This window comes from Branchiostoma lanceolatum, chromosome 6 (assembly GCF_035083965.1).
Source record: "Branchiostoma lanceolatum isolate klBraLanc5 chromosome 6, klBraLanc5.hap2, whole genome shotgun sequence".
NCBI lineage: Eukaryota > Metazoa > Chordata > Leptocardii > Amphioxiformes > Branchiostomatidae > Branchiostoma > Branchiostoma lanceolatum.
In genome coordinates, this window is record NC_089727.1 from 19,596,803 (window position 1) to 19,616,240 (window position 19,438).

At 39.9% G+C, this 19,438-nt stretch overlaps 2 protein-coding genes across 2 annotated transcripts; one reads left to right on the plus strand and one right to left on the minus strand.

Annotated features, from left to right (window-relative positions):
• Positions 1 to 2,864: 2,864 nt before the first annotated feature.
• On the minus strand, positions 2,865 to 11,245 carry LOC136436968 (protein FRG1-like). Its single transcript, XM_066431391.1, has 8 exons — positions 11,108 to 11,245; positions 9,979 to 10,076; positions 9,253 to 9,375; positions 8,045 to 8,217; positions 6,790 to 6,894; positions 4,330 to 4,421; positions 3,822 to 3,932; positions 2,865 to 3,243 (listed from the first exon to the last, which is right to left on the minus strand). Exons 1-8 carry the CDS (start codon positions 11,167 to 11,169, stop codon positions 3,207 to 3,209), a joined length of 801 nt encoding a protein of 266 aa, XP_066287488.1. The 5' UTR covers positions 11,170 to 11,245; the 3' UTR covers positions 2,865 to 3,206.
• Positions 11,246 to 11,634: 389 nt separating this feature from the next.
• Positions 11,635 to 14,605, plus strand: LOC136436959 (UBX domain-containing protein 6-like). The gene is made up of 2 exons (XM_066431380.1): positions 11,635 to 12,228; positions 13,711 to 14,605. The coding sequence occupies exons 1-2, from the start codon at positions 11,725 to 11,727 to the stop codon at positions 14,500 to 14,502; spliced, it is 1,296 nt and encodes a 431-aa protein (XP_066287477.1). The 5' UTR covers positions 11,635 to 11,724; the 3' UTR covers positions 14,503 to 14,605.
• The last annotated feature ends 4,833 nt before the right edge of the window (positions 14,606 to 19,438 follow it).

The window sequence follows — 19,438 nt, forward strand, 5'->3', positions numbered from 1 at the left end:
GCTTCAAGATTTCTTTTATTTGTTTATCTTTTTAAAACTTCATTTATTCACTTAAATCTAGTGAGTATCGGGCATAAAGCAGTGCTAATATAACACCTTCTACTCTATTAATAGTACAGGATTTCAAAATAGTGTCTGTGTTGGTATTTATGTATCTTTAAGTTTAAATATCTGTTGTGCTTAACATAAAATATGTGATAGAAATCTTGACCAATATTCATGCAATCTAAAATATCTTGCATATGCCCAATACTAAAAAGAAGCATGCAGGCTCGCATATGGAGAGGCAGAACCCTAGCAGTAAGCTCCAAGTCCAAGCAGAAGTTGTGGTGAAAGATTGGTCTCTGACAGCCAGGCTTTTTGCATATTCTCTCATCCAAGCCCATCCATGCATGCTATGAGGGAAGAGTTACTGTAGCTCAGTCAGAGAAGTCACTGGCAACTGTCAGTGAAGAGAATACTTTACATGTATGTGTATATATAACCTTTCCCCCAGCATACTACATGTATGCTTGAAGATGAGCCCCTTTACCAGGTTTTCAGTTGAAAGTTCATCTGTGTTGGTAGATGTCATTCTGAATCAAGGTTGAACTGTACTTAATGGCAACACAAAAACACAGCTTCTATGACGTCACGTTATGCAGATAAGACATGTGACTCGGTGAGAAGTGGATTATAAGTTGCAGAAAGTCTGTGGCGCCCTCCATCTCTATTAAGGGACGGTTGTAAAGCCCTGATGTAGTCGGCTTCTTTTATTCCTCTTGCGAAAAAGTCTGCTTCTGTGTCCAAGATTCTCACTTTGTCCAGTGCGACTGAGTGTTTCTGAGTATACCAGGTTTGATTGAATTATACAGTACAATCGGTTGTGAATATGACTTTTGTTGTGTTCCCCCTACAGACGCATGAGTTCACAGTGGAGATGACGTGTGAGGGGTGCTCTGGTGCCGTCAACAGGGTGCTGGGGAAAAAGCAGGGTGAGGGGTCTCTTCTATAATCAGACCTTTGATTTGATTTATTTATTTGGCTGTAAGAAAGAACAGCCCAATAACCTGTATTCTACATTCATGCCCTGTTGGGCTCATGATGACTGAGGATGACTAGTACTATTTTACCTAATACTATTGAGATGATGGTTACAGGTGTGGAGAAGTTTGACGTTGACCTTCCTGGTAAGAAGGTGTTCGTGACCACCAATCTGACTTCTGACGAGATCCTGGAGACTCTTAAGAAAACGGGGAAGGCCACAAACTACGTGGGGACCAAGAACTGAGGGTGAGTGGGATAATGGGTGTCTGAAAGTAGAGGTTCTTCTTCTATAATTGTCTTTTTGTATTGGCATCCAGTTCTAGAAAAAAAGCCAAGTCAAAGATAATCAAAGGGGCTTGCATGTCCCCTCTCTTTAAGCCCTCTTTGTAAGGCCCTCTCTATTCTATCTGCACCTATTTCATATAGAAAGCTATGTGTAATTCCTAGCGAGGTGGCAAAATTTGTCATAACAGCCCCCCCCCCCATGATTTGAGCTTAATTTGTCTGTGGCTCTTCTGAATGTCAAGACATGTATACTTTGATTTTGTGATCAATGTTTTAACTGCAATGGGAATAACAACTGTCTAGTTTATAGAAACATCAACCTCGGTGTCGGATAGCTACATTTGTAGTGGCTCAGATAAATAAAACTTTCTCTGATGGTCCAGTTTACATTTCCCATTTTGATGTTCTTTTTTTTCTGTTTGAGATTACAAATATCTGAAAAGAATATTCTGTGTAATCAACAAACAAAAAATGAACACATCCAGGACAATACTGACTTTTTTCCTCTCTTATACTAGCAAGAAAGATGTCTCCATGGCAACAAGACCAACTCCGAAAAGCTCCCTCTGTCATCGCATCGTGGTGTCACAGGAAAAACGGCCACATCACCAATTGAAAAATAATCAAGCATTATCTGCTTTATCTAATCTCCAAGCAGATGTTGGGAGGCAGAATGGTCACGTTTTCCGAGCTGCCGTTTTCTGTTACAAACTGCAACTCTTTGTAACAAAAAGGGGCAGCAAGGAAAATGTAACGATTTCTCCTCTCAACATCTGCTTGGCGATTACGATACATACATGTATGAAGTGAGCATTGTCAGCATCTAAGTAGTGTAGGTGGATACTTATAAGCGTGATAATTTCTGGTGTAGATTATTAAAGTAATCATGATGATAAATTACACATTTATGTGATAATTTTTGTGCTGTTACTAGTACATTGTACTATAATGTCAAGCTGTAATTCCAGTAGATTTGAGCTCAAAGCTCTACCTTTAATTTTGTTGCAATGATGTTAATAAGTTCATAACACACATCTTGGGGAATGTTATGATCTACTTTTTTGAAACGGCAGAATAAACAAATTTTGAAAACTCCAAAGTGAATAATTTGTGTTGAATGAGAAACTCTAGTTGATTATACCATAGGTTAAAATGGCATTATATCTTTGATTCTGAAACAGTTTGGCTGTAGCACATAAAGAGACATCCAGGGCTTCTTCTGTACTAGCTAAAAGCTAGTAAAAAGAGCTAGATAATATTATAATAGTAATATGGGCAGAAAAAGTAAGGCATGTAAAATTACTTGACTGGAAATTAAACTTGAGGTATTGAACTGCATCACAGCTTGGTATCTTTGAATTTTTTTGTTTATTACTATTCCAGGTTCATAGAAACACTGACTCTATATTCTTTATTTTTACTTGTGTCTACATTTTTCTTTGTCTTCAAATTCACCTTTCCACTTTCTGAATAAATATACATAAAGATTAACTGAAATGACCAGGAATTTTGATACAGGTAAAAGTTCATTTCAAGTAAAAAATCAGACACAATTATTAACATCACACGTTTATTGTTACAGTAGCTCTCTCCTTTATTTCATGTCCAAAGTGGTAAAGATTTGTCCTCAGCTTTTTCAAAGTCAAACCTTTCCAATCTCTTTACAGTAACTGTTACATGTTAAACTTGGTATTTTCAGTAAAAACTTTACTGTATATGCCATACAGGATCCCTTGTAATTTGTATACTAGTAATGGAAGAAAACCTACTTGTTTAAAAATACACATCATTTTCAACACAAAAACTATTGAGTGTTGTTAAAGTTTCAAAAATGCCTGGATAAGTCTAACGTCCAGATGTTCAGTGCCCCCCTCCCCCATTGTGCTTTTGTTTCGTTATTTGCAGTATCGGTCTGCCTTCATCTTTTCTCTCCTGTAACACAAAGAAAATATAAATTAGTATATAATATAGAAAATCATCATCATTATTCACATGGTAAAGCTCTACATCATATCAGTACCAGCACTGCGGTAACTAAAATGTAACATTAATTGCTTTTATTGGAGTTTTAAAAAGTAAAGGTAAGCTATTATGTGCAAGTCTTGAAATATTCGCTGTGGTAAGTAACCACTAACTGCGAAATCGTAACACCGTAAATACAATGTATGTAAACCTCTTGATTTAAGACTGTACAATAGGATTGCTTCCACTGCGAACTTATAAAACACATTGAAAAGCTCCTAATGCGAAATCAATTCCTCACAAAAATAAATTGATTAACAACATATAAACTCAGACATGGGCTTTCTTAGAATCCGGAACTAAAATATGTTAGAAACAACTGAAACATTTTCTAAGGTCTAGATAACACCAATAGTAAGTGCCTCTCTTATTTTTCACTCACTCATCTGCGCCGCTTTTCAGTCCTTTCACTGAAAATTTTTTTTTATACATTAACTGATTAAGTATGTATTCTTCTTATTTTTACAAGACATACATGTAGACCTCACCTGTCCAAAAGAGACTCGTGTAGGGTGCCTTTCTCCTTGGCCTTCTTAAGTTTGGACCTGTCTTCTGGGTTGATTCTTAACCTGCGGTCCTGGTAACTTTGGAACTTCTTCCTGTATGTGTCAAAACAGCATCATATCACACGAGAACACACTACATTTCATAAAAATGAATCATACAGTAAAGATTTTTCATATGACATGTACTTCGAACCGTGAAGTTGCAGTTTGGCACCCAAATCCCTATTGGTTACAGAGTTAGGCAGAAGTTAAAGACATGCAAATAGTTACAGTAACTCAGTTACTGTACAGTAATAGTGTTAATATCTGCACGCTTTTTTGGCCAAGCACACTGGGTCACCCCTGCTCTTCTCTATAAGTGTGTTGGGTTCTTTTACGTGCAGAGGTTTGACCCTTGAGGCTTATGCCCGAAGCTCCCTCATACACGGGGCCACCGGCTTTACGTGACGTCACCAAAGAAATGGTTCAGGTAAAAATGAGTTTCACGTACACATAGTTGACTTCTGCCTCCTTCAGCGAGCCTTTCTCTTCATCCGGTACATCCACTTTTTGTTTCTTGACTTTTTCTACGTTTGTTCTGATCTGTGGGGAGAACACAGTGTCAAAAAAATTTAAATTTCTTTATACATGCACAGGTCCAACAAATTCACATTTATGCTAATCTTTAAGCTACAATAATGTACCAGAAACTAATTCATAAGTCACTATGATATTACATGTAAAAATGGAAGGCTGTTCTTCTGAATGTTTACTGAGGCTGAATAAAACTGTTAAGTTACTCTCATCTCCCAAATAAACGTACCGGTACGTTTATTTTTTTCAGCCTCAAAATCCACCCAGTACGTTCTTATTTTGGACAGTACGTTTATTATTTTTTTGAAAATCAGAGTTTTGCTAACCAGGGATCCCATTGAAATTGAAAGTTTGGGTTTTCCTGCCCATATTTCCCGGCATTTCTGCTCATAATTGGCTATTTTTCGCCCAAGCGGCGTTGATTTCCCTGCCGCTATGACCCGCCCTTTGTGAAATCCCGGCGTAACTCGTAACGTATCGGTAGATCTCTATGACACTACAAAGTCAACGTTGTTATTGGGAGAAAATAAGACGCCACACTGACGTTTTGAAATGCAATTCTTTTTGTATAAACAACTTTGACAGTCTCTGTTTACATCGTAAACTAAAGCACGCTGATCAGAAAAAAAATATACATGCCAGCGGCGCACAGTGTTTCAAGTACGTTTAACGCATAAATTTCTCTACTCACGTGAGATACAGTCCTTCCCAAAATGAAAATATAAAAACACCACCACAAAAAAACAGTGTCTTAGCATCAAAAAACTGTGTAATTACTTTCAATATATATCAAAACATTTCAATCCTACCACAAACATGGAAATTTAGCGCTTGGAGAATCGCCACAGTATTAGTAAAGTGAGTAACGCATTGGACGTCAGTGACTCTGGCCGTGGGAACGTTTTGTCATGGAAGAGCTCACTTCGAAGAAGGGGAAACAACTCTTTTTTATGTACAAATAAAACTCCTTTCCCTTGGTCAGAAATGTGTTTTGCATTTTTACAAAGAGAATTTTAATATCAAAGTCTATATATAAAATTGAATTTCAATCTAGTCACCGTTATTATCACTTAAAAATGCTTTAGAAAAGATCACCCCTCTACAGAAAAAATACCAGAGCTTTCTAGGAATATGGGTGAAACTTTCTGTTAGCCCCGCCCCTTTCTGTCGGCGGCGCCGCTGTGTCTAGCTCAACTTTTCATGTGTAACATGAGAACCTTGTGCTTTGTGGCAACATTGGAAAAGGCCTGAGGTTTCTCACAAATTTGTTGACAATTTAGTTTCTCAAAATTAATGTTTTTTGCTACATACAAGGGTGATTTGTGGATTTTAAATCATTTGGATTGCAACAACAAAAACCAGAACATTATATAATATTGTCCTTGATATAATATGATAATGTCCTTGACACAACACAATTATTTGTGGCATGTAATGTTTACAAATCGTAATGTTTACAAATCTATATTTCTATATGCAATGCATATAAGATAAAAGGAAAGTAGGGAAAGATAAAAAGTTACATCATATAACGTCATAGTTCTTCCTTTTCTCTATACATGTATATGGCTTTTACAAATAACTGAAATAAGTAATAACTTTACCTGTGATGACCATATATTCAGGATATTGAAATCTTCTGTTCATGTTCTAAATCTTGATACATTTGTTTAAAAACAAAGAGTAGACTTTGAAAGTGTTGCCCATCCAAGAGAACTGAGCAGTTTGGCGACTACTTGTCGTGTTTTGATTTTATGTCAGTATATACAACAATTTTCCTTGATCACTTGCTTCAAGTTCCAAGTAGAAAATGCATGTATCATGTATATTTTCACTTGTTGAATTTGAAAGCACCGTTGGCCCCCGGTTAGGGTTCATAGCGAAGAACCTATGCCCAATTTTTCAACATTACTACTATATTTTTTTGAAGTGGCAAGCAAGAAGATGAACAAGATGTGTGCAGTTATTCTGTTCAATATTTATACACTTTACTGGTATGGTCCTCAGACAGGCATAAATGAATAAAGAGAGCCTACAGCTACCTTATCATCTTCTTTCCCTCGGACACAGTTTATCTGTAAATTTGGTTAATTTTCCGGGGGGTATGTTTATTCCGGGGGGTACGTTTATTAGATTTTGAAAATTTGTCCGGGGGGTATGTTTATTCCGGGGGGTATGTTTATTTGGGAGATGAGAGTACAATAACGAATTACATAATGAACTACCTAATGTTGATTTTGAAATATCGAATTGTGGTGATTCCACTGCTTTACTACCGAATTGTTTTGACGCATTTACTTTAAAAAAATGGTAAAGAGTAGTTTTCCCTTTGACCATCAAATTATGAATCGCTGTGAAAATAATGAATTTACTGTACCTTGATCATCTCGCCATCGCCCGCTGTCTTGGTGGTGGCGACAATGTCCCCGCTGTCGTTACACGTTACGAAACAGCTGTTTCCGGCCAACAGCGCCATTTTACCCTGCAGACAACAAAACAACATCAATCAAATTAGTACAGGTCTGGAGGAGCATCCTCATTGGAAAACTTAAACAATACTCGTACTTGCATCTAGATGTGCAAAGGTAAGATGTGACAGGTCGTTAAGTGTAATATAGACCAGCTGCTGCTAAAGCTGGTGTGTTATGGTTTTAAGGACGGCCATACTGAATATATAGATACAGATACACAATATATACATTTGTATATATATATAGTTGTGTTCTTTTAACCCTTGTCCTGCTAGCTTTCCAGAGCACAAGTATACACAATGTACATGTACTACCACTGCTGAAGTGCCTTGACACATTTGAAACAAAGGGTACGAGTTTAATATTGCTCGTTTTTAGTTACTCCGCTCTGCTTGGGTGCAACATACAAATTCTACTCCACAACCCGACAATTGTCGGGGCTAGCATTATGACAGAACAAACCGACAATTGTCGGGCACAGCAGGACTAGAGTTTTGAGATAACACTGGAAAGCAATGATTCTATAACACAAAAAATGCAGCTCATTTGCTATCAACAATACACAACTGTAACAGTTACAGTTGTGAGCTCTTCATAGCAAGTTCACAAAACAAAGACAGGGAAGCCAGACTTCACTCCCTTACCCATAGAGCTTTGCAACCATTGGAGTCCCACAGACAGAAATAGCAACACTGAGAATCATATAGCAATACCGAACTGTACACAACAAACACAAATCTCCAAGCAGATGTCAGGAGGCAAAATTGCGACATTTTCCTGTGACATGTTGCGACAGGCAACATACGTCGTGGAAGACCCAGGAAATCATGGTTGGAGTGTGTCAGGAAGGACATTAAGGTGTGTGGCCTCACCAGCATGGACCCCTGGACAGAGCCACTTGGAAGCGCGGTGTTAAGACTAGCCGACTGCTGCCCACCCGTGTTAGGGACCCCAGCAGCAGTATAATCAAAATTAATAATGGATACTACTAATAATACTACGTCCTAGCTGTCTGCAGTGTCTGTTTCCTTAGACTTAGAGGTAGTTTGTAACAGATACAGAACGTTCGGAAAACATCACAATTCTGACTCTCAACATCTGCTTGGATAATAAATAACATGCCATGTTAATGTAGTAGCTAGCGTCCGTATCATTACGTACTTCCTGAAACACGGGCTCCCACTGTTCCCGCGGTCCGATGGCTTCCGCACGTCCGATCACCACGCCCTCGGAGTTCACGCCCAGGTACTTCCCGTACCCTGACTTCAGAGCGATCTTGGTCTCCGAGACGACGATCGCCGTGAGCTGTTCTGTTGGGTCTGGTCCCTCCCCATCTGTATTTACATAAAAAACAGGGAACATTGGTTACATGATTATGTACAACTGGTTGTAATGATTACCGTTTCATTACGTATATTGTTTGGGCTTTAAATACATGTACATTTTCCTACAAAGGTGTTAGGTAAAAGGTAAAGGTAAAAGTTACATAAGTCACATAGCCTTTTTGAGGCTCTAGGGGCAGTGGGTTGTTATTTGAAAGCGGAGCCCATCAATTTCCTTCAACCACCAGTCCTGTAGTACTTAGGCCCAATTTACACTTGTTCAATAAAACTGTAGTACTACACATGGTAGTCTACAACTGTAGTAGACTTCAGATTCATGTCCACTTTACACTCAACACAGGAAGCCTAGCAGGACACCCCACTGTTCCTGATTGTCACGAAACTGTAGTGACCTATTGTGACCTTTGAAAAATCGCGGGAGGGAATTTCAGCATGTATTTTATTTGTGAAAAGGAAGGGGTTTTATCTGATGCAAAATACTAAGGAAAAGGGCCTGACAGCTCGGTTTTACTGAGAAAACTAGAGAATGACCGCAGATGACCCGAAATGGAACACGCGGTCAGTTCGAATCACGTCAGATCGAACATGGTTGTTGGCTTCCAAGTGAAGTCTACTACCACTGTACTACAGTTTCGCTTTACACCCGGTTCGAAGTCTCGCAGAACCTCCGCCGAAGTGTAGTACTGCTACCCCCGAGGTTGTAGTAGACTTCTGCAGTAGTTTTCTTTTTACACACAGAAAAAAGCTGTAGTCTACTACAGTAGTAGACTACCATGTGTAGTACTACAGTTAAAAGGACAAGTGTAAATTGAGCCTAAGTATTACTAATACTATTAGTACTACCTCTTCAAACGAAGTTAGGTACCCATTCACACCTGTATGTAGTAGATGTAAGGAAAGTAAGTGCCTTTCCCAAAGATACAACACAGTCTTTGTAATGTAAATGACTACTGCTTCTGAACTCAATGGACACAAACAAACAAACAAATAAACAACAAACAAACAAAACAAACAAACAAACATCACCTGCATGAGGAGCGCCCAGTGTAAACAGTCCAGTGTCCATGGCCATCACATAGCTACTGTTCCCCAGCTCTATGGCAATGTTGTTCTTGATCTGGTCAAAAGTCTCCACACTCCACCAGCCACCTAGCAGATGGAGACAAAACTGCAGGTTTCATACATTTTTTTTGTCAACGTCGCAACATTTACAATTTTGTATGTTGAACTCTGTAGCATTTGTGGCCATGTGGTCAGGGTATATACTATGTCTATAGTCGACTCAAAATCTAACAGTTCTGGGTTTCAAATCTCTAGCAAGCACCAATGTTACACATGCCCATTTACACCTACATGTACTAGTATTTCCTCAGTCGACCTGAAAAAAAGAGTTACCTAACTTGGGTTAAAGCTATAGGTCCCGTGTTTGAGGAGCATTTTTAAGAACCCACCACACTAATTGGTAAGAGTAGGATATATTTTCAGTCCTCCTACTGTATGAGGAATACTACATATGACTTTAAAAAGGCAAATACGTCCTCCTAGAGTCTCCATGGCTCAAGAGTACAGTACTAGTAGGCATCCTTCCAGATGTGAGTGGATCAAACTTTATACAGTCTGACTCTTTTCTTACGCAGCTTGTACTTACATAACTGACATACTTACAAAACTGGCCATGGTGAGTTTGTGACATCTTGAAGCTGTTTAATTAATTATTGGTTATGCTGGACAAAAAAAGAAATAAAAACAAACCGTGTAGTTCTTGGTCCTGGCGCAGCTCATCAACTGAAGGTCCGGCTGAGTCAGCCTCTCTGTCTCTCTTACGCTTCTTCTTCTTGTGTTTCTTGTGGCTGTACATTAGAACACGAGCAAGAGCGATGGCATCACGGTGACACAGTGGTAGGAAAAAGATTAATTGGTAAATGAGCTGCTAATCAAAATGTTAATTGGTGAAGCTCCTATCTCACTGCACCTGCTGCACGTTGGCAACCACAAATACGCTGCGACCGAGTGATTTCAATGTGCACTCAACGATTTCCATTGATAAGAAATGAATCTTTAACGCTTTGTGTGTTTTGTTGTCTTTTTAGTCATACTTGTATGGTAATACCACGTACGTTTGATATTTCTATTATAAAGTCAAGGGCAACACAAACCAATTTAGGATGCAGCAAGGCCGTCAGCAGTGCCTCGGGTCCAATGAGATGGGGGCTTAAGTAATCTGATATGTTAACACCGTTCTGCCTACCAGCTGCAGTCAGAGTAAGGAAGCTAGTAGTATCTCCTATGTACATGTAAATATAAAAGAGCGATCGCTTGTATTGATACAAACTGAATCTAACAAATTCATCAGGCAGCCTTAGACTTCTCTTTCCGATTCCCCTTAAATCATCAACTCGTGTAAAATCTGGAACTATTTATGCAATATTTTACAATTTATTAGATATAAACATTAATATATTTTTTGCCCATAGTAAAAGCTTTGTGGATTCATGATTTTGTACCACACTTATACAAACTTATTACAAGTAGAGCAGCAAAAATATCATGATGACAAAAATTAAGAAAAAAGATTATGAAGAAAATTAAGAAAAAAGATTATGAATTTATATTCATAATCTTTGTTATCATGATTTTTGCTGCTCTACTAGTGATAAGTATGTATAAGTACAAAATCATGAATTCACAAAGCTTTTACATATTGTCAAATATCTCTCTGTAGCTTGCAAATCATTTTCATGCCCGTCAATAATTTCTAGATTAGATTATAAGCGAAAGAAAACATCAAGCCGAATAAAATTATGTAAAGTGGGGAGGGGGGCATAGAGGGGCAACTGAAAGGCAAAGCAGTTTCTCGGCTCCGAAACGGATGTGCTTTTACCTGCTCTTCTCTCCCTTCAGCTTCAGCTTGGACGACTTCACGAAGTTGTACGAGTCCGCCATGTGTTAGGAAAACCTTTAAATCCTGAGCTCTGAACCAAGAAAGTACGAAGGACGCGCTAATGCTGTCGTCTCAGTGATGATACAGTGCTGAAGCGACATCTAGCGGTTTTGACCTGTACTGCAGAGTTAGACATAGATTTATTTCATCGCCGAATAAAATCTCATCATGATCCCTTCGATTGGTCGTTGTGTTAAACATGGTCAAATACAACGATCTTATTAATTGAATCATTGTCAAAGTCAGTATGATATCAGTTTTTTTTATTTAATAATAATACATTTCTTCACGTGCAGACACCCCTTTGTAGAATGATGGTATAATCCGGACTCTGTGAAGTAATACCGTAGCTGAAAGCGCAATCAAATTTCATTGGACCAACGAATAGCTCTGTCGAGTTTTCACCAATCGAAGTAAAGCAATTTCTGACATACGGGAGCATAACAAAGGCGGAAGCCACTGTATCATACATAGACGTGTTGCGTTTTCGTCCTTATAAATCGACCAAAAATACTTTATTTTCGTTTGACAAGCTACACAAGAAGTGTTCAGCCGTCATGAAGAAGTTCTTCAGCAAGGTCAAGACCGAGGTGACCTTCAAGAAGGCAGGAGAAGGCCACAAACTGACTGAAGACACGCGAAGCAAGTCGGTCCAGCCAAGGACCCCCGCCGAAAGAGCCCACCCCTCCCAAGGAGCCCAGCAAGCCGGCGCCGCCGCTTTAGCAAGACTCGAACAAAAAGACCAGGGTAAAACCAAGAGGACGTCGTCTGCTGTCAAGGCGGCTGCACGCGCTGAAGCCGCAGAAAGAGAGGCTAGGAGTAACGCTAACAGTGCATACGCGACCGGTACGCGTACGCAATCTGAACCTGAAGTACAGGACTGTGCACCTGTAGTGTTGTCGGTGTCAGGGGTGAGGTTCATCTGCCCGCTGTCCGGACAGTCTGTTCCTAAGGAGGGGCTGGATCAACACAAACGGGAGTGTATCGTGACGTATTTGATCGACAGTCCAGTAAAGATGTCAGCCACCATGATACAGAGTCTCAACAAGGGCAGGGACAAGGTTGGTATATAATGCTTCTACGCATGTGCAGTTTCAAAACTGAAGGCCCCCGAGATATAAACAAAACCCGTCGGGGCCTTCACCTTTGACACTGCACATGCGTAGTAGCAACCGTGAACTGGCTTATAGCATACCTGGGCTGCAAAAACGTTTGATACATGTGTTCCGGACTGGGTAATAACTTTGGGTTATCACACAGGCCTCCATAGAGTATCTAGAATGCCTTCTGAGTGCGCCGCTATCGAAAATTCGAATACTGGATTCGGTTGTTGGAATGTGCGGCTTTTACAATTTTTTGTTCGAGGACACCAACATTTCTCAACTTCTGGCGCATTTCGCATTGAAACGTGCACGTGTGTTGTCTCGGGTGGGTAGGACATAAATATAGAATACAACACGGGGTATTCTGTATCACCCGAGGTACTAGCCCGACCGCGAGTAGGATCACCTGTAGGCCGGAGGGCGATCCGACCCGCGGGAGGGCTAGGACCGAGAATGATGCGGAATACACCGTGTTGTATTTTATTTATGTCATGCCCACCCGAGAAAACACAAATTTCAATGCGGAATGCGCCAGAAGTGGAGGGAGTTTTGTGTCATCGAACAAAAAACTGTAACAACATCGATTCCAACCTCCGAATCTGGTATTCGAATTTTCGAAGGCGGGGTGCTCAAAAGGCATTCAAAATATTCTATGGAAGCCCGTGTGATACAACTCTAGAACCTCATGTGATACGAATAGTTATATCACACGGTCTGGAACACTTGTATCAGGCTCAGGTATGACATAGATAATTAAAAAAAACACAGTGTATTCTGCATCACCCTTGGTTCTGGCCCTCCTGCGGGCCAGATCGCCCATAGGGCGATCCCACCCGCAGGCGGTCTTGTACCTCGGGTGATACTGAATGGATTATTCTATATAAAAAACATTAATAATTTGTGACAGCTAACATTTGTGGTATACTGGAGGTCATGGTTGAAACGACAGCAGTGACACAAATTAAAAACTAGGCCATAAATGTGGCAAATTTATGATGGAGAAGGTACTGGTAGTATCTAACAGGCAAGAAGATGCCTTCTACACCGAGACGTCCTTAGATATCCTAAAGTAAAATATAAAATCATAGACTAAGATATGTTCTAGATTTACAGTATTAGATTTACCTATATCTGTTATATTATATATTGTATGGCATATATTTACAGTTCTTCATGCTCATGTTGTTATCTGGTTATCTGGACTGCTTCTAGATGTTGCTTTTCATAAAGTTGCTTCTTCATTTGTAATAAAATAATGATGAATTGATGATAGTAAATTATCGAGGCAAGATTGCATCTGTTATACAGTAAATCGATATATCTACATGTATGTGTTTCAGCCAGACACACTCCTATCTCCATAGGCTTTTGCTACTGTGTTAAATTCAACTATTGCACGCATTTTATGTTTATAATTTGTTCTTGGAATCCTTTTTAAAGGTCCAGGTCTGTGTGGACACCCTGCGGAAGTATCTAGAGAACATCTTGGCTAATCCAACAGAGGAAAAGTTCCGCAAGATCCGCCTGTCAAACAAGGCCTTCCAGGACCGCGTGGCGACCATGGAGGGTCATGAGGAGTTCCTACAAGCCGCCGGGTTCTCTCTGAAGGAACTACCACATCAGGATACTGTGGAACCCTTTTGGGTCCTCAGTGAGGATAAGTGCGAGGACTTAGACAGTCTCAAGACCTCTGTTGACATTATTACCACAACAGAGCCGCTTAAGTTCAAAGTCGATCGCATGATGCAAGTTCTTCAGCCAACCGACCGTGTTGCGGAATTCCGTCTACCGGACGCGTTTTATAATCTCACGACGGAGGAGATAAAGCGGGAACAGCAGGACCGGACCGACGCGGTACAGAAGAGTTTTCAGCTACGCACGAAAGCCATGCGAGAACGCGAAGAGCAACAGAACCTTCGGAGGTACAACTTCACGCTCATCCGCGTACGCTTCCCCGACAACGTGCTCCTCCAGGGCGTGTTCCGGGCGCAGGAGAAGCTGTCCGCGCTGGTGCAGTTCGTACGCGATGCGCTGGTCAGCGATTGGCTACCGTTTGTCTTAAGTTCGGCGACGGGTCAGAGGTTGGAGGAAGAAGAGGTGTCCTTTGCGGAGCTGGGATTGGTGCCTGCTGCTGTTGTCAACTTCACATGGGACCCTTCTATCATGGCAGATATTGCAGCACAGCAAGGGGCAGCCTCCAACAACCAGTACCTCAAACCTGAGCTCCTATAGCCCTCAGTATAGAATCAACATGTATAATCTCTTCTCTTCACATATATGTACACACTTTGATCCAAATTCCTATGTTCCAGTGAAAGTTTGGAACAGCCAAAGCTCCTCATCAATTGACAGACATTATGATTGGTATCTTAATATGAATGATATTCTTTTTTTTGTCATTGATAACTTACAACTTGTCCTGATGGCTGCTGCATTCTCGTAGCTTCCATATTCTTGGCAATTGGTCCAATTATGTTAGCCCATATGTTCAAATCAAAATTGGAATGGTCACAAGTCTCCTGACTTAGACTCTGATGACATGAACATTGCTCTCTTATATAATGATATAAGTTAGCTAGAGGTGTACTGTGCACGTAGTGCTGGGTACCTAAACCCTGGACCTAACATAGCCTGGAATCGAGACCTATTATAGACTTGGGAGCTACATAATAGGTCTGGATTCCAGGCTAGACCTAACATGGACTGGACCTAATGTTTAGATTCAAGTCCGAATAAACCTAAACGTCTGGAAACAAGTCCGAACTTGAAAAAAAACGTCTCTCGCTTATACTCTAGATCTGTCTCTTTTTTGTTTTAACCATCTTAAATCTTCCTTAGATAATAAATTAGATTGTAAAAATTTGCACTGGAAAAATATGAAAACATTGCTGTTTTTTGTGTTTATAATTACACTTTTGTGTTTACTACTGACTATATATAATTTCGCACATATAGTTTGTTGCATGTAGAATATATGCCAATATGCAATTTTACATGTAACAGGAAAGAAATATTTTTAGCACACATATGCCATGGGTTCAGGTCCGGACTTGTAAATGAATCTGAACCTCTGGATCTAAATCCGGACCTGAACCTGAACACGGGTTTAGGTATGCAGCACTAGGTGCACGTGTATATTGGCTATCAAGTTTCCAGTGGACTGACCATTTGAAGGGCTACCACTACCAGAAGCATGGTTTAGCCAGGCTATAGGAGATGGCCTACAAGGGAATTACCTGTATTGATATGATAGCCTCATTGGGCAGATAGATCAATATATCTCTTTCTAACTGTCTGTTAAGTTTTATCACCAAAATAGATTTCGAAGATTTATGCTTTAGGGAGAAACCACCAGTCTTCTTCTGTGCTGTGCAAATGTCAGAGAAGTATTGACATACAGCTGTACTGAAAATACAGGAGCTACATGTAACACTGTCTACTTGGGAGTTGCAGGGTAGGGTTGGTTTCATGTACAATAGATAATAATTTCTGTGAAATCTGACTTGCACTACGTATTCGTTTTGAAAATTGAGTTTAAACCGAACTGAGTTTTTTGGTAAACTATAAGATAACGATAGGCACAACAACATCACAAACATTTGTCTTAACAATTTGTTTATAAAGGGGGAGCGTTTTATTAAAACACTTCATGGAGGAATCGATGCTATAACATTGCTATTCCATATATTTTGTCCTTATTTTTGTCCTTCAAAGTCTTGAAAACATTTCCGTGAAATCCGACAACAAAATGATCCGATGTCACCACACGCTTGAAAATTAGGCGACCGCCATGAGCAGGGATTGTGCTCTGTTCGGTCCCAATTCGTGGCGGTTGCGGTCGTGTTGGACGGGTGGTCGCCTTGGGCAGGCAGCTTAATGCTTGTGCCTATGGGGAAAATTTTCGGGACCGAGAAAAAGCGGTCGCCATGGCCAGGTGGTCGCGTTGAAAAGGTGGTCGCCTAGGCAGGTTTGACTGTATGTGCTATTGAGAGTTCCACTCAAAGGCCTTTCTTCCCATCTCTCCTGGAGTATAGATTACTGTGTAAGTTGTACTTTTAACTGTAAGATTGGGACAATGAAGTTGTTAATTGTTATTATGTTAAGGTACACAATGTATCACAGACATGGAATATTGTTTGAAGAGAAATTGCTAGAAAATGACTCGCTTGTTGAAATGACAAGACTAAATATTTTTTGTCAATGCAGTACCCAACATCATATCATGCTGTGGGAATCAACTTTTGTGCAGTTATGGTGTTGAATTTATGGATGCATGATATTTAGTGTAATATGCATAATATGATAATGATGCATATATTACATGTTTTACCGTGTTGCTTGTTGTTCCTTCCGGATCAGATGAATATCGAATACAAACAATGTATGTAATGATGGAAAACTTAGAGCTATTAGGTGAATTCGTCATACAATGTTGAGGAATATTTTGTGTTAATTGTGCAATCTTGTAATGTCCTGTGCCTAATAATTGTTTTTCTACCATAACTGCCACAGTCTCAGTACTATGTTAATGTCCATTGAACTGTACAGGCTTTTTATGTGACATGTTGGAGAACAAGTGTGCATCTGTTACGCACTCCAACATGGCTGCTGCTCTACTCCAACATGGACGCCTGGTCATTCACATTGCTATCATTATGATTTAAACAAAAAGACTGTATTTGACAAGAAATTTCAGCAGCGTTTCAGCTTTTGAAATGGCCAACATAACTACTGATTGGAGTATTGGCTCTTTAGGATATTGTTGCTGTTTATAAAATGCAAGGAAAAAGATATGACATTGACTTGTCAGTGGTGGGATCAATAGTGTACAGAATTTTAAGAACTAATAGCAGGTTTCTTTGTTGTAGACACTGTAAATGCATTTAAGTTGGCGTGGTTTTAATCTCGGGGTAGGGAAAAAATGGAGCGTTCGCGGTGGTTTTAAGTTCACGTTTGAGAGAGAATTGAGACAATACTAGAGTAGGCCAAAAAATTTTGTGGTACTTTTATGTTCGCAGCAAAAAGCTTACCGCGACAACTGTGAACATAAAACCACAGCAAATATTTCTACATTTACAGTATCTCAGCAAGTATATGATGTTGTAGAGTTATGCGTTGTTCATTATGGTGATATTACAGAATTTTTCTGTGTAGCATTTGTATGGGTTCATTGGTGGACATTAAAGAAGGAGTATTACACAGTTTTAGAATAGTTTGTGATATTGGAAATAAAGTGTACGAAATGCATATTACTCTAGAAGTTGCATTCATTTATTTTTTGTCTGACATACATGTATTTCTTATGCACAACAAGAGTTCCACTACCTCATATCTCCATGAACAATTCTATTCATGCAAATGACTTACACATTTGCGTAATGTATGCTTGGTCATAAATGCCTTTATCTAACTTACACATGTTGCAATATTGACAGTCCTATAATCTTCCAATTAAATGAATTATGGTGTTTTTGCATTGATTATGCAAATTAGGAATTTATTTGCATACTTGGTATCTGTTGATGCTCCACTTTCCATAAACTACATATGTTACATGTATTTAAGTCTGATAATGGAAGACACTGCAAATAGATTTGCCTCATTGGCTATGCAAATTTTGCTGGTTCAATGAGGTATGGTAGCGCAAGAACTGTTACGTACTAAGCTACTAAGATCAAGTAAGTCTCAACCCCGGGGTGTTATTCAGCCTGTGCAGAAGAAAAAAAAACACGTTAAGTTTAATCTGTACAGTATCCTCAAGTTGGTAAACTTTACAAGATTTTTCCACAATTGTCCTTGAATACTGTATATGTAAATAACGTTAATAACTCCATAATTTCGTCTGTTTTCTTTGTGCTACTGTTTCTGACTAACAATACACCTCCCCGCCCGTGGTTGTGCGGTCCAGCTGGGCATTTCGCATAATTACACAAGCCGGATAAGTGCACCAAAACACTGACAAATGGGTGGTGCAGTTAAGCGGATTCTACTGTACAGTATACCGACATCAGAAGACAGTATCAGTGAACGTATAGGGGAGAAGGAAAGAGCTGCACTGGGACAAAATCTGCTGTACGAACGGAGAAAGTTTATTGCAAATTCCTGCCCGAAGGCTAATTGCAAATAATATACATAAAAGAACAGGGTACAAAATACAAATTTGTGTATTATGCCACACAGTTGTGGCGTCGTGTGGCGCAACTGTAGAGCACGCGGCTGTCAAATAATGGGTCCCGGGATCTAATCCCAGGTGCGCCCAGAGACATGTCCGAACTTGCGCCCCGACGTTGTGCCCTTGGGAAAGGCACTTAACACGACTTTCCTCACTTCACTCAGGTGTAAATGAGTACCTAGCTCATCTAGGGTTAGGGACGTCCATCGGATAGGACGTTAAATGGAGGTCCCGTATTTGGGGAGAGCAACACCCCGCGCACGTTAAAGAACCCACCACACCTTTCGAAAAAGAGTAGGGGCATGCCCCGGTGTGCGATGGTCCAAATCTTACAGTCCGGTCTGGGATGACATCATGAAAAGGTGATAGTTCACCTGTTATGTCAATCCTTCCACAAAATGTGGTAAATCAAAATAAATAAATAAATAAATAAATGTATGAAAGCGGCTAAACTAGATTATATAAACGTAATTGTCTATAACTAGTGAAGGGTTTGTCTTCTCTTTTGTAAGCGATGGAATACGTTATGTCCCACCTTTTCAATAATTTGTGGGGTTTGGTAGTTAATTTAAAAGAAGAATAGCATTTTCTTTGTCTGTTAGCTTAGAGAAATTCGGATAGATTTTAGAGATGAATATGAGTTCTCGAACGCCATTTATGACGCGCAACGATTTGCCAACGTTCCTCGGATATACATCGTTTATGATGTCATATTCCATCTTCAAGCTTTGTTTGGAACAACAAAGATTCAACCCCCGTTTCATTGACTGGACACGGACACAGTGCCTCCCAAGATGTGGGAGACGATTTTAACGTTTTTGTCGTGTTGCACGACTTCGAACAAGATTTCTCCTGAGGAGACGCCAGCAGATGAACCTGAGGACGAGACTATGGCCAAAGAGACCGCGGGTAAGTTAACGCACATTTACAAAAATGTACCAAACGGTATCGTCTGGTTCGAGTCGTTAATGGCCACAGAAGTAGCCTGGAGTCCAG

What these genes read in the sequence shown, in the direction of transcription:
- LOC136436959 (XM_066431380.1), top strand. Translation starts at nt 11,725, where the DNA reads ATGAAGAAGTTCTTCAGCAAGGTCAAGACCGAGGTGACCTTCAAGAAG. An exon ending in TCAACAAGGGCAGGGACAAG is followed by an intron (nt 12,229 to 13,710) that starts GTTGGTATATAA and finishes TCCTTTTTAAAG; the next exon opens with GTCCAGGTCTGTGTGGACAC.
- LOC136436968 (XM_066431391.1), bottom strand. Translation starts at nt 11,169, where the DNA reads ATGGCGGACTCGTACAACTTCGTGAAGTCGTCCAAGCTGAAGCTGAAG. An exon ending in CTGAAGGGAGAGAAGAGCAG is followed by an intron (nt 10,077 to 11,107) that starts GTAAAAGCACAT and finishes TCTAATGTACAG; the next exon opens with CCACAAGAAACACAAGAAGA. An exon ending in GAGGCAGAAGTCAACTATGT is followed by an intron (nt 3,933 to 4,329) that starts GTACGTGAAACT and finishes TGACACATACAG; the next exon opens with GAAGAAGTTCCAAAGTTACC.